At 35.7% G+C, this 15,759-nt stretch overlaps 1 protein-coding gene across 4 annotated transcripts; it reads right to left on the minus strand.

Annotated features, from left to right (window-relative positions):
* Positions 1–293: 293 nt before the first annotated feature.
* TFB2M (transcription factor B2, mitochondrial) lies at positions 294–15,751 on the minus strand. Of its 4 annotated transcripts, none has more exons than XM_059941181.1 (9): positions 15,599–15,749; positions 15,258–15,486; positions 14,478–14,566; positions 11,125–11,278; positions 10,644–10,792; positions 8,229–8,318; positions 5,618–5,680; positions 2,204–2,355; positions 296–736 (listed from the first exon to the last, which is right to left on the minus strand). In XM_059941181.1, the coding sequence occupies exons 2-9, from the start codon at positions 15,466–15,468 to the stop codon at positions 559–561; spliced, it is 1,086 nt and encodes a 361-aa protein (XP_059797164.1). In that variant the 5' UTR covers positions 15,469–15,486; positions 15,599–15,749; the 3' UTR covers positions 296–558. The 4 variants fall into 4 exon arrangements, with proteins under 4 accessions (XP_059797146.1, XP_059797164.1, XP_059797153.1 ...); XM_059941170.1 differs by having other exon boundaries at positions 15,574–15,749; XM_059941155.1 differs by having other exon boundaries at positions 15,258–15,750.
* Positions 15,752–15,759: the final 8 nt, after the last annotated feature.

The following is a 15,759-nucleotide window of genomic DNA, read 5'->3' on the forward strand; positions in this document are numbered from 1 at the left end:
ATATTTTAATTTCTAAAAAAATTTAAACCATATTAAAATTTAAATAATTTCATTGTACAGTACTTGATAATACATTTCAACAAACTGAGAAGTAAAAAAACTCACTAAATCAGTTTACTTTCCAAGTTTAATTATGTAAAAACTCTTCTGCTCCCCCAGGAGGATATAAAAATCGACAGTGAAAATGGAATATTTAAATATAACGTAAGATATTTGGTCAAAAGAATTTCTAAAACTAAATTTCATCTGCTAATACCCTATAACTACCAGTATGCTTATAGTAGATAGGAATTTAAAACAAAACAAATCCAATTTGATCAAATCCACAATTAACTGAAGTTTTCCTTTTATTCAGTTTGAATAAAATAGCAGCCATTATTTTATCCAATACAGTAATGGTATCAACGGCACAAGAAATGATCTGCCTAGCTGTGCAAAACAAGAACAGTTATCTTCTGTTGAGAGGATGTGAGCTTTTCAAACTCGGTTCTTTTTCATTTGTGCCATAATTTCCAAATAAATAAACAGCTCCGGTTAATGTCTTATCAGTCCACTTCTCTATATGATCACATCTTCCATGAAGTCATCATATAGCCACTTATAGTTATCATCTTTGTAACACTCTATGGTTTCAAAAAGGTGCTGAAAGTCTTCAGGGTACATATCTATTACTTTCACATCTTTATTTTTTTTAATTTGCTTCAATATATGCATTGCATCAATTGGACTCAATGAACTGCAAAATAAATACAAAGTAAATGTGCTTAATTCTTTATCATAACAACTGTCAGTTAATATTGATAGAGGCGGCTTATAAGCCCAATTTAAAATGCCTAACTTATTATATATAATTAATCTTATTCAGTTTAATAGCCTGCCTATTATATATAGCTTTAACTATGTCTATTCCTAAAGTTTCATGGCTTGCCTGTAATGAAAAGAGCTGATTTAGGCTTTAACATGTTCTAATCAATTCTTAGGCAAAATTCTTTTAACACTGCCTAAGGGTTTAACATTGCCCTTAAAAATTTTCTGCCTACCTTTCATCTTTTAATTCTCTTTGCAAAAATATTCTTAACACCATTTAGGTTCATGTAAAAGTTTAATAAGTACAAACAGCAGAAACTACTGTTTGTTTTCAGAAGAGGAAATAATTTTCACATTTTTATATAACAATTACTGTGAATAAATTATAAAGCAGAAAACTGCCTTATTCTATTAGCCTAGCAAGAAACCACCAGTGAGCCTCTGACAATAACAAGTAAACAACTGTACTAAAATATTTTGGTGGAAAATATTTCCAATACTTTTTGACTGTGAATGGAATCTTGGTCACAGCTGTAAACATCCTTTCAATCCACAGGCTCTCCAAGGCAATTCTTAACATTTTAAACCACAGTTTATCATATGGATTCCTTAATTTCCTACACTCTTGGTATTTTCATTCAAAATAGCCACTATCACAAGGTGACAAGATGAAAAACAGATGACTTTTACTGGTCGACTGCCACTTTTAACATTTATTTTTACATAAATATTGTTCAATCATCAGCTCATTCAGAGTTATACATGAAATGATGATCAAATTAATTAAAATGATTATTTATTTTGCCCACCCTCTGACAGTACTTTGAATGACTATGGGCTGATGAGTACATGGTAAAATGCGTAACTTACAGAACTGTACACATCAGCCCTATGTAAAAATTACATAGATACAAAGCAGGCAGTAACAGTATAGTTCTTATAAGGCTTTAGGTAGAAACACAGAATTTGATCCAGAGCAGGAGGACTAGGGTGGTATAATGATCTGTGCCTACTTTGGCTAGGAAACAGAACCACTAATGACAGGCAATGACAAGAGGTGGATGGTGGGAATGCTACCACTAATGCCGGGGCAAGCAGCCAGTTCTTCATGTAGATTAATCCTGACAAAGATAAAACAAACTGTAGGCATCCCTGGTTGTTTTTCAAAGAAGAAAAAAAAAAAATTAAGCTCAGGAGATTATGTGGAAAATACATTTTCCTCAAAATGTGTACCGGCGAGAATGAAATATTTTGTAGAGACAAATAGATGAGTGAAAACATGGTACCTCACTGTTAATGAAGATATAAAAAATATAAAAAACAAAGCCCTAACGTGAAAGTACAATTCGCACATTAAGTTGCTACTTTTATATTTGCTTTTATTTTTCTTACTTACTGTAAATGGTCTATTAGCTTGGCACCGCGTTTCATAAAACACTGCCTTAACATGTGAAAAAACACATCGTAGTTAAAAGGTGTTAAGGTTCCCGTAAATAAATCTTTATGAGGAGTCAGTTGAATAAAACACAGGTTTTGTTCTAATGATTCCTGCAGAGAAAGGAAAATAAAATGTGTTAGTCATAAAATATTGCCAGTGCAAGACATTGTTCACTTACGCATTCAAGCTACCTTTTGGAAGAGGCAATCACAATACACCCTGCGTGTCCCTATAGGTTCTTTTTGGATGTGACAAGAATGCAAGGCCCCAACTGCCTCTTAACCTGGGCCATTCCTCAGGGTTGTTTGCAGTGAGTCACCTTGGGGGATGAGATAATGTCTCTCTATAGACTGACATTAATGTTTGCTAAAGAGAGGTGGGTTCCCCCAGCTCTGTGTTCCTCAGCTGCAGTGCAAACCCACTGCATGCACACCACCCAACTGCGCAATATCACATTATTCCACAGGACACAGGAGTCTGTGTCTTTGCCCAGAACCCATGAAACAGTAACAGCTTATTAACTTGTAAGCAGGGAAAAATGAAATCCTAAACGTGACACTAGCATATGCTGAGTCTCTTCTGTATTTGAGGCATAACACCAGATCCTAAGCATAAAAAAAACTATTGCCTTATAATTTTTAGTTGGATTTTTAAAAAATATAGGGTTAGCAAACTATGGTACATGGCCTGCCTGTTTCTGTATAATATGGAGCTCAGAACAGTTTTTACATTTATAGAGGATTCTTAAAAAAACAAACAAACAACAACAAACCCACAAAGAATATGGGACCTGCAAAGCATAAAATATTTACGCTCTGGCCCTTTACACAAAAAGTTTGCCAACCTGCTTTAGTATATAGTATTATACAGATTAAAATAAAAACTGTATGTGACTTGATGTAACATTAAGATGTTTTTTCCTCTAAAATTATTCCTCAGAACAGAGGGAGCCTTATGTTTGAGTTCTTAGGAAATCTCACATATTAGCTAGTAACCCCTTATTTACTTTATAATAAATACCTATGCATATACATATTTAAACATAAATACTGTTTGTGGAAGACATGTTGGCCAAAAAAAATTTCAATCAATTCTGGTTTCTAGTTTTGAATTCCTGTAGCTGAAGAAATTAGTATAAAAGGAAGGCAATAAAATTTTAACATATTTAGCAATTATCAATTAGGGAGGGGAATAACCTCACAATTGATAGCATTATATGTTGTTGTTAACAAGTCTTTTAAAGGTGACTTTATTTTTTATTTATTTTTAAAAATATATTTATTTACAGTAGTTGTGGCTCACAGGCTCTAGAGCGTAGGCTTGGTAGTTGTGGCGCAAAGGCTTAGTTGCTCTGCAGCGTGTGGGATCTTCCTGAACCAGGGCTCGAACCCCTGTCCCCTGAACTGGCAGGTGGATTCTTATCCACTGTCCCACCAGGGAAGTCCCTGGAAGGTGACTTTAAACAGCATCTTGTAAATAGATTTGGAGTTACAGATATAGGTTTACTTGATAAGTAGGGAAAAAACAACTTTCCTGATGTTCAATAAATGGTTATATGTAGCTTAGGAAAAAAGTTCCAGTGACAGCACGAAAACATGGCTTCAAAAAGTATAAACCTCAAACCACTTGGATGGAAATGAAGATCATGTGCTTTAAAAAAACTGTTAAATATCTAAAAGTGCTTCTATAACAATTATGAACACACTGACATCAGACGTGAAATATCTGAATAAAATTTTCTCATAAAACATAACACTTGGTTATTTCATTTTCATCCCTAAAAGTTTATGCATTTATGTCAGCCAAAAAAATGTTTTAGCTTTTGACACTGTCATTGAGAAAATGGGAAAGTGTCCTATATGCAGGGTTATTAATTTCAGGGTCATTTGGATAAATTCCTACTGGTATCAAGCCAAAATGTATTACCCCTGTTCTGTTTTGTGAGGCTACATAAATTATGTTTATGGATAGTGAAACAGAACTAAAATCACAATGACCACTGATTATTCTAAAATCAGAATATTTCTAAATTGATAATTTTCCTTTTTTCCTTCAGCGGCAAGAGCGAGAAAAAAACCAAAGTAGTAAGCAATGGGAAAGTCAGACTGAACTAATACGCTGAGATTAGGGAATCATTAGCATTTAATCCTGAAGTGGAACTTCTGAATTGAGTCCGAAAATTGTTTTTAAAACTTCAGCTACTTTATTACAACTTCACTATAAGTAGCCCTATATAATCTAAATGGAGGATCACTCTGTAACATAATCACTTTGGTTCTTTATGAAGGGAAAAAATAAACAAAAATTAAAGCCCAACCTCTAGGGTAAGAAACAAGATGTACCTGTTAGTGAAATAAACCATTTTAAGTAGTAATATTACATATCTGATTTATTTTTTTTTTTTTTTTTTTTTTTTTAAATTATTTATTTATTTATTTAATTTATTTATGGCTGTGTTGGGTCTTCGTTTCTGCGCGAGGGCCTTCTCCAGTTGCGGCAAGTGGGGGCCACTCTTCATCACAGCGCGCGGGCCTCTCACTATGGCAGCCTCTCTTGTTGCGGAGCACAGGCTCCAGACGCGCAGGCTCAGCAATTGTGGCTCACGGGCCCAGTTGCTCCGCGGCATGTGGGATCTTCCCGGACCGGGGCTTGAACCCGTGTGCTCTGCATTGGCAGGCAGACTCTCAACCACTGCGCCACCAGGGAAGCCCTATCTGATTTATTAATAAGGTATAAAGTCTTGTTTTCAGTTTATCAAATTAGATGAATAATTATTTTAATATTCATGTGTTTTCCAAATTTGAGAGGTATCTTCATTTCAAAAGTTAAAAATAGGAGTCAGGGGCTTCCCTGGTAGTGCAGTGGTTAAGAATCCACCTGCCAATACAGGGGACATGGGTTCGAGCCCTAGTCCAGGAAGAGCCCACATGCCGCAACTAAGCCCGTGCGCCACAACTGCTGAAGCCCGTGTGCCTACAGCCTGTGCTCTGCAACAAGAGAAGCCATCGCAATGAGAAGCCCGTGCACGGCAACAAAGAGTAGCCCCTGCTCACCACAACTAGAGAAAGCCCGCGTGCAGCAATGAAGACCCAACACAGCCAAAAATAAATAAATAAATTTATATATAAAAATAAAGTCCGAATCTGTGCTTAAGCCTATTACTATGCTAGCATTCATCGTATAAACAGCTGAAAAGTATAACTCCCTTCCAAAATAATTTGAATATATTAAAATCAATAAGATATGTTTAAAAAATTTTCTAGATATTCTAAAATTAAAAATTTAAATAAATACAGAATACCAGATAATGTAAAAGAAAACAAAGACTGTTACATTAGAGGAAACAAGGGAAAGGTATTCATTCGTTCTTACCCTATGCTTTTGCTTTGCCAGCTGCCCGTTTGCGGTATATGTGCCAAATGATAAGCAAGACTCCTTGAGTGAAGATAAACAAAAAGAAAACATTTCTTTCAGTTCTCTTTGTGCAAAGTGCCCCACATTATTACTGCCTTTAAAAATGTCTTGCCTAAACAGCAGAATGAATTAAAGCCAAGTCTCCAGTCTAACTGAATGTAAGAAAAACAACATGTGACAGTTAAATCATATACATTTCTCTTCTCTCTCGTTTTTTTTGATAAAGAAAAGGGGAGTCAAAGGTCTATCCAAATACTGGTAACTCTATTACTTGCTTAGATAAAAGAGAGTTGCCCTTAATATAATTATGCAAATACATGCTAAAGTTATTTTTAATAGCCAGCATATTACCGTCACAATCAGTTTAGGGGCTATCAGATCAATTATGGGGATGTTTTTGCCCTACCTTAGTGAAAAAACCACTGATATGAATATGCTGGGACATGTAAGGAGATAGACAAATAAAGAAACGTGTCAATTTTTAAAAGGATCATTACTTCCTTGTATCTAACTTTTGTACATACAATTTTGTACGTGAAGCAATTTTAAAAGATGACCCAACTGAAAAATTATTTTGTGTGTGTGTGTGTGTGTGTGTGTGTGTGTGTGTATATAAATTCATATACACACATTAAATTCCAAAATAACAGCATTTGACACAGACTTAAAAGACTAAAACTTATAATATTGGATGTAAGGTTTGAAGGCTATTGTCAGAAACGATAATTTATTACTAATTGCAGTGGCAATTGACGTCGAATGAAAAATGCAATTGTTGCTCATCTGTGAAACTCCCAGCAGTTCCAGGAATGTCACTAAGTGGAGGAAGGCAAAGCAGCACCAGCAGCGGGCACTGCAGCTTCCCCCCACACTTGGTCTATCCACAGCAGTTTAGGGCACTGCAGTGGGCACAGAGAAGACCTCACTCCCATCCACCAAACCCACAGGAGAGGAAGACCTGCAAGACCTTGGGAATTGAATTCAACAACGGACCATCCAGTAGTAGATATATAATGGACAAATGTTAAAAATGCCGGGTCCAGAAAGACCTCTCCTTTCTGGAGGTTAGTAAATGGCAAAACTCAACATAGGGCTTTTGAAAACAAATACTGCAGAAAAAGAAAACTATCCTGAAAGCTGAAGTCCTCAGAGGGCCTTCTATGAAGAAACTAGCCAAAAGCCAGGAAGAGAGAAGAGCTGAGATGAAAAGCCAACAGAATGAGAGGAGATCAGTGGGGTTAAGAAAGGATTTTAGGGAAACCAAGAACTACAGTACCAAGATTACAATATGTAGTATAGGCAGAAAGCAGGGTCAGTGCCATGAAGGCTAAATGTGAAAAAGATTTCTGGGAATACAGAAAAAGGATGAGAGTATGACAGATACGAAAGACAAAGAACAGACAGATCCAACCTAAGAGCCTGATACATTTTAGAGGAAAAAAACCAGAATCGGAACAAAAGCTAAAATCAAATGAGATAACGTTCTAACAACTAAGTATGCACTGAAGGTCTTAATGTGTTCATGGACAAAAGCAATGAAGAGACTACATGGAGAAACACCCTTTTAAAATTAAACCAATATATCCTTGGAAGAACAAGGGCTCATAAAATATACAAACATATTCCTTATAAAAACAATTTGATATATACTCTAGTCTACTAAAATAAAAAAAAGAGAATGGGTAAATTATGGTATGAAAGAAATGGTATTTATTATTTTTTTCTTATGCTTTTAGGCCTCTATTAAAAATGGCAGACACACACACACACACACACACACACACACACACACAAAATGGTAGACACTAGTCACATGTGGCTACTGAACATGTGAAATGTGTCCAGTCTGAATTGGTTGTAAGTGTAAAATATACAATGGATTTTTAGTACACAGAAAAGAATGTAAATTATGTAATAACTAATTTAAAAATATTACACACTGAAATAATGTTTTGAATTGAGAAGATTCAATAAAACATAATATTAAAATTAATTTCACCTGTTTCTTTTTTACTTTTCATAACCTGGCTACTAAAAAAAATGTAAAACTACATATGTGGCTTGTATTGCCTTCCTATTAGGCAACTCTGATCTTGCCTAAGGAAATGAACTAAAAAGGGGAATGCTCTATAATGAGGTATTAAGTAGTCATTAAAAATTTAAGAAAAATGTTTAGATAGAAGGGAAAAAAAATCTTATAATGAACTATTAGCTATTAAATGAAAAAATAATATAATCTCCTCTACACAAAAAAGAAAAAAAAAAACCAGGAAAAATAAAAAATTGAAATTATGCCACAAACATCAATAGTGACCTCTGGGTGGTAGAACTGTAGTGATGATTTTTAAAATTCTTTTCTTTCTTTAACATGTCTCACATTTTTATAATGAGAATATATTATTTTTATAATGAGAGAAGTATATAAATATTTGTGACAGAAAAACATCAGTACAGTGCTCTATTATCTTAAACACTTGGGAAAAATAATAAAATTAATCTGGTCACAGAAATACAGGCTCTTTGAAAAACCATGAAGTTTTTTGTTGAAATTTAGAAGGATTTTACTCACTGTATGCAAGAGCTTAATCCCACAAGCTATTTGACAGAGCACACTTAATGCTTGATACAAGCCTGGATTTTGGGGATTTGCCATTATTTTCTAGTAAAAGGAAAATAAAAGTTACATGTTATACATAGCTATAGCCAATCAGTCAAAATCATATGTCAGATCTTAATACCTTAATGATATCTACAAATGAAATAAAATTAGAATTAAATGCAGAATCTTAACCATTTCAAAGAAGAGAAAGTCTTCTTAAACTTTCATATTGAAATATATCATCATGTACACTTAAAATATAATGTATTTGAGACTGATTTCCTTTAACCATATCACTTATCAGGGCAAATTCTCATTAAACAAAAAGTGACACAGAAGTGTATAATTACTGTGGTGAAGGGTAAGTGTGATAGAAACGTGCATTAGCTGGGCTATTAAATTTTGAGTCAAGAATTACTTAGGCTGACACTTGAGGATCAGAGGTTACCTCACTGAATGAAAGGGCACTACAGAGAGAGAAAACCAAATGTGAAAAGGTCCATGGTAAAAGAAACATTAGAACATTCTACTAGTAGCAAGATGAAACCTGACAAAGCATTTCCTATTTCTCTTCCTTTCATTCCTTCATGTATGCACACAGCCTCAAGGCTCTGAGTCCCCTGCTCTCTTCCAGGGACAGTCACTATTTACTTACTATTTGGATCTTGGTAAGCAAATCATCCTTTCATCTCTTGCTTTCATCTCCCGCCACCCCCCATCTCAACCCAGAGTTCTCTTATATACAAATAAGCATTTCCAGTTATCTTGGATTATAAGATTAATAACATGAAGCATTCTCGGCAGCAAAGAAACATAACTCTCAAGGACTTCAGGAAGCCCTTTGATTTCAAAGAATAAAAAGTCTAAAACCCTATGTTCACTACAGCATTATTCACAACAGCCGAGAAAGGTATATAACCTCAGTGTCCACTGGTAGATGAATGGATAAAGAAGATGTATATGTTTTACATATACATATACACACACACATACAACTCAGACATAAAAATGAATGAAATCTTGCCATTTTTGGCAACATGGATGGATCTAGAGAGTATTATTCTATGTGAAATAAGTCAGACAAAAGAAGATAAATACTATATGATTTCACTTACATGTGGAATCTAAAAAACAAAACAAATGAACAAACATAAAAACAGAAACAGAGTCACAGATAGAGACAACAGAAGGTTGCTAGAGATGAGGGGGTGGGGGAATAAGTGAAACAGATGACGGAGATTATGAGGCACACTCTTCCAGTTACAAAATAAATGAATCAGGGGGATGAAATGTACAGTGTGGGAAACATAGTCAATAATAATATAATATCTTTGTATGATGATAGATGGTAATATATAGACATGTCATCATTTTGTAATATATAGACATATCAAATCACCATGTTGTATAGCAGGAACGAACACAATGTTTAGGTCAATTATATTTCAAAAAACAAACTCATAGAAAAAAATCACATTTGTGGTTACCAGAGGCAGGGGTGGAGGGGAGGGGGAATTGAATGAATGTGGTCAAAAGGTACAAACGTCCAGTTATGTAGTGTACAACTACATAATTAACACTGTGGTATGTTACATATGAAAGTCGTTAGAGAGTAAATTCTAAGAGTTCTCATCACAAGGAGAAATATTTTTTTATTTTGTGTCTATACGAGAGGATGGATGTTCACCACACTTATTATGGCAATCATTTCATGATGTATGTAAGTCAAAACATTGTACTATATACCTTAAACTTATACAGTGCAACATGTCAATTATATCCATTGACGGAAACGGATAAACAAAAGGTGGTGGGGTGGTGTCTAACTATATAATGGAATATTATTCAGCCTTAACAAGGAATGACATTCTGACACATGCTACAACTTGGATGAACCCTAAAGATAGTATGCTAAGTGAAATAAGCCAGACACAAAGTGGAATACCGTATGATTCCATTTACATGAGGTACATAGAATAGTCAAATTCATAGAAACAGAAAATAAAACAGTGGTTACCAGGGGCATAGGGGAGGGGGGGAGATGGGGAATTAATGTTTAATGGGTACAGAGTTTCAGTGTGGAATGATGAAAAAGTTCTGAGAAGAGATGGATGGTAATAATAGTTGTACCACAATGTGAATGTACTTAATGCCACTGAACTGTACACTTAAAATAGTTAAAATGGTAAACTTTATGTTATATATATTTTATCACACAAAAAACCTTTTAAAAATAATACCTAAAGAATGCTCTATAAAATTTAAAAACAACCTTAGTACTCTCAAATGTCATGAGCCCAAATTAAAATCACAGAGATTAAGACTACTCTGAGAAAAATCGCAGAACATTTAAAACAAAAAATTAGGTACTTGTTAATAACCTACCCGGCATTCCTTTTCAGTAATAAACAAATTTAGTTCTACTCGTCCATATTTATATACAGAAGTACAGGAATATAGGTCATGTAAAAGTTTCCAAAGTGCATTTCTCTCATTTTTAGGTGGTAAGATCCCAATTGCTTTTAAAGGGGCACCTGTTAAGAATACAAGCAAAAATATTTAAATAAATTCTTAACACTTTTTTCCTACGACTATATTTTACTGAGTCAAATTAGGTTAACAAACTGTATTACTTTAAGGTTATTTCGATCAAAACTAAGCCTTAGCATCTTTCCTTGATCTGGAACTTGGCTTCCACAAAACTGCTGATTGTATCTAGGTGAGGGAAAAGCCATATTCAACTTAAGAGCAACCACCCATAAACTGTGTAATATAAACATTTACACAAATCTCAACAAACCTGGTGTACTGCTAGAGAAAGCTGACAAATTATAAGGTACTTGCTTTACTGAATGACAAAAATCACCTTTTGACCAAGGCTGTGCTTCTATTCCCAAATACTGAAAAAGCATATCTGAAGTCATAATGGGAGGTGTTAGTATTCCACGACTTCTAGGATCCAGTTTAAAGAAGTCACAGTAGACCACTTCTAGTCTTCCATTCACCTTTTTTCCTAAGGACTAAAGAGAGACAGAGAGAACATGTTTAGAAATTTCAGTGTTAGGCAGACCTTGTAACAATTCCAAGATCTACTTCAAAAAGTAATTCTCATAAAAAATATTGCTACCTCAATAAAGATGCAAAGAAAACATTACTAACATACCCTAAAATGTAACAGTTAATAGAAATCAATTAATGTCTGAAAAGTGAATACAATATTACCAAGAAAAAGCCCCCAAAATAGAAACCTTCAACAAATTATTACATATCCTTTTACTTTCTTTATCTAAATGGCTTCCGTTATTCAGAGCTGTGATTCATCTGCTAGTCAAGGGAAGATGTTTTAACAGAAAATAACAATAAAACCATTAAAGTGAAAGGCAGACAGATTCAAGAGAGTATTCCTTTTTTCCAGAACAGTTTAGTTAGTCCTTCACCAAATGAACTTAGCTCACTGTGTAGGTCACTCTCCATTTTCCTCTTGTTCATTTACTTTTCTTAAAGACAGAGCCAACTATAGAAGGAAAGCTCCCTGCACACTAGAAGACGTCCAATATATCTCAATCTTTTTACTGCCCTAATGTGCTCACCTGGCAGTAGCACTGGAGAACTTAGTAGTGAGAATAAGTGTTAGCTATAGACCCTACAAACTTAATTCGAAGTTACAAAAAATCAAATAGAAGAGAGCAATGTTTTGATGTGCACACTGAGGTTCTCATGCACAGAAAATTCTACTGGTATTTATCAAGGTTTCAGTGAATTTGCAATTTAAAGTTATGAGTTAAAAAACCTAAGTTTTCTTAACCGTTTGAATTCAACCTATAAATATGGTTCTATTCCTAAATTTAGTAAATTTTAATGATTACTTTCAAGGGGACCCTTGAAAAAAACTAGTGAAAGGAACAGACTGGAGGTGGAAACCATATATTTTTGGTCATGTTAATTTTGAGATGCCTTTTAGGTGATTCAAGTGGAGATGCAGGTAGGAAGTTATAGACCTGAATACTGAAGTCCAGGCTGAAGACATAAATGTGCTGAAATAAGACAGTTTACCACAAAAGCTGATGTCCCTTCAACTGAACACATACAGATATTTCTGCAGCAATAGTCTTCACAATTCAAATGAGATATATCACGATTTATTATTATTTTGGTTTTTTTAAAGATATTTTATCTTTTTTTAAAAATTGAAGTGTAGTTGATTACAATATTGTGATTTATTATTATTACACAACACAATTGGCAACATGTGTATCTCTAGCACATCCATATAGGAAAACAAACCGTTCCTGTTTGAAACATTGTTAATGTGAAGTCCCAGGAATTTTATCAGAGAAATGGAGTAGGGTGAGAGGGATTTTTTTAAATAATTAATTAATTAATTAATTAATTAATTTCTGGCTGTGTTGGGTCTTCATTGCTACGTGCGGGCTTTCTCTAGTTGCAGCGAGCAGGGGCTACTCTTCGTTGTGGTGCGTGGGCTTCTCATTGCGGTGGCTTCTCTTGTTGCGGAGCATGGGCTCTAGGCATGCATGGGCTTCAGTAGTTGTGGCACGCAGGCTCAGTAGTTGTGGCTCGCAGGCTCTAGAGTGCAGGCTCAGCTGTTGTGGCGCATGGGCTTAGCTGCTCCACAGCGTAGGGATCTTTCTGGACCAGGGATCGAATGTGTGTCCCCTGCACTGGCAGGTGGATTCTTATCCACTGCACCACCAAGGAAGTCCATGGGATTTTAAATTTAGATTAAAATCCAGAGTCAAGCATTATCCTTGAAAATAATTTTGGTTCTTAGGAGCAAAACTGTGAGCCTTTGGGTGGCTAGAAGCACTGTCTGCTAAGAGCACCACTTCAAGGCCCTGATTCAGGGCCGCAAAGGTTCTACATAAATGATTACTTCTCTTTTATTCTTGCAAATATACATGAATTCACACAAAACTTTGAATGGCTTTTCACTTTACAATGAGTGAAAGAATGTGTACTAATGGCTGAGCTCAAGTTAGTGCTGAGAGGGGGGAGGGGGAATAGGGAGTTAGACGTTTAAATTTTGTGCTTATGTTAACAGCTTCAGAAACATTTTATGACTGATATTCCTGTAAGAAATACTGTAAGGAATTCTCTAGTCCCTATTCACTCTATTCATTGATTCAACTGTTTTTAAATTGATACTGTTATCCTGATCTTATAGAAAAGCAACCATTGTGTTACAGGATAACAAACTGTAAACAGAAGGACATTTTAATACCACCTTAATTATTTTGTGAACATGCAGATTAATCTTTAAAAGTACCCCCCTTTAAAGACCAAGATAAGAGCTATCTTGTTTTTAATTTCCGGGTTGAAATTACAGATGGCTATGTTTACTAAATCACATTTCATGATCTTGAATCTTTGAATAATTTTATGGGTTCTTTTTCTCTTCATGTTTTTGGAATTCCAGCAGATTTAACATCAATTAAATAATCTGAATGCAAAAACCTTGAATTTTTTCAGTTGTAGAAAAACAACGATCTAATGTGATAGTTATATTTAAAAAAGCAGGATTTTGTATACATTTTCATCATTTTTTGTTGTCATCTTGCACTTTCAGATAACGCTATTTTACATGGTTTCAGGAAGTTGGCACAGAGAAGTATAAGTTTCCTGAATTGAATCAAAAGATTTATAAAGGAGGGAAGGAGAGAAAGAAAAAGAGGCTGGCAATGATGCAAGGAATTTCCACTTTACTGTTATGTGAACTTGTCAGCTATACATGAAGCCAAATTCACTAAAAAATCCATTTGGATAATGCCTTTACTCCATGCAATTTATTCTGAATACACCAAACTTTTCTTGCCTCTGAAACCCTAAGTCCAGAGTTAACACAGTCCCATTAACCTAATCTTAGCATTCCAATTAGATTCTAAGCTCACTTATCCCCTTCTAAGAAAGAAGAGGCACAGCATAGCCTGCTAGAATGAGGAAACAAGCCTAGAGATACCAGTTATACATTTTGTTCAGTCACCCATCTGTAGCAGAGCTAGAACCAGAAAAAAAGTCTCTGAATCCATCTTTCAGTCATTCAACAATCAATGATACTGTGTTCTAGTCACTGGGGCTAACAAGATACGGCATAGCCCCTAAAAATGATTGTTTAAAAATAAACTGTGTGCTTAATTTTACTTCCCTAAACCACTCAAAGGTAGCTGATTGAACAATAAATTATTTTTAGAAACAAAAATATACCTTCAATTGTGGAATAAAAGTCTTGTCACTTTCAAGGGCAATCACTTTGGCACCACTTTCAAGCAATGCTCGCGTCAGGATTCCAGGACCTAGTGTATTAACAGAACGAAAAGTTTATTTGCAAAAGAAACAACATAATCTTTTTCAATATCAAAGAAATTAGATGTTTTACCTGTATGATATAATTTTAATTCTCACAACATTCCCAAAGTGGATATTACACTCCTGATTTACATATAAGGAAACTGCGGATTAGATACAGTCACTTGACTCCACCATCACAACTGGAACGTGGTGCTGCTTGGCTTTGAATCCATTCCGTCAAAGACTGCAAAACCTGCGCTCTTTACAATGTTTCACTACCTCTCAAGAAAAAACAAACAAACAAAAAAGTTGCCTCTAGCTTACCACTTACTCACAGACTCTCTGGATACTTTATCATCAAAGATATTGCCAAACCTAAACAGAACTGACTCTCCATGATAGGAAATGGTGCTTAAAAAAATTATTTTTCAAGAAGTCTATAAATGTTGTGTTCCCAGCATCCTGCTGCAGTCTATAGAACATGCACGAAAGGGTAAGATAAAAGTTCTTCTGGGAAGATGGTGAAATCTAAGAGCATGTTTTATCAAAATATTTTGTAAAGTGCAAACTGCTACAGAAATATCTTGTGGAGCGATGATTAACAAAGGCCACATAAGCTGCTTAAAGGAAGGGGCCATGTTTTACACAGTCTGCAGAAGTGAACATCCAAGAAAATGAAGTCCCCGAGGGTCTCACCTGGATTGCACTCCAGGAATAGCTGGCAAGATTTTCGTTTTCCCCTTAGGATCCGCACCAAGGTCTCAGCCACTCTCGGGCTGGTTATGTACCGCTTGGTCTCTGAGCGGCATCTGTACACACGCGAGGACGATTTTCCGAATCCCACACTGGGCATCAGGTGCGGGTAGTAGTCAGACAAGCCACGGCGGTTCCCCGCCGGGACGTCCATCCGCCTCACCGCTCCCGACTTCAAAATGCAAAAGCGCGCAGCGCGGGTCAAGGCTGACAGCATCAGCCGCGAGGGAAGTCCCACCCCTGGGACCCACATTCTCACCCTCTAAGGCCTGTCCCAGTGTTACCCAGGGTTGTCACATCGTCGACGAACTCCATACAAGGAAGCCCACGTGCAACATCTCCCGGCCCCGGGTCTAGGCCGGCGGAAGTAAACACTCCAAACCTTGAGGGCGAACGACCTCTCCATCTTGCCTTTGCCGTCACTTCCGTTTCCGTACCGGCGCAG

The sequence above is a fragment of the Balaenoptera ricei genome, chromosome 1 (assembly GCF_028023285.1).
Source record: "Balaenoptera ricei isolate mBalRic1 chromosome 1, mBalRic1.hap2, whole genome shotgun sequence".
NCBI lineage: Eukaryota > Metazoa > Chordata > Mammalia > Artiodactyla > Balaenopteridae > Balaenoptera > Balaenoptera ricei.

What these genes read in the sequence shown, in the direction of transcription:
- TFB2M (XM_059941155.1), bottom strand. Translation starts at nt 15,567, where the DNA reads ATGTGGGTCCCAGGGGTGGGACTTCCCTCGCGGCTGATGCTGTCAGCC. An exon ending in AGCACAGCCTTGGTCAAAAG is followed by an intron (nt 10,793 to 11,124) that starts GTGATTTTTGTC and finishes TATTCTTAACAG; the next exon opens with GTGCCCCTTTAAAAGCAATT. An exon ending in GGATTAAGCTCTTGCATACA is followed by an intron (nt 5,681 to 8,228) that starts GTGAGTAAAATC and finishes TCTTCACTCAAG; the next exon opens with GAGTCTTGCTTATCATTTGG.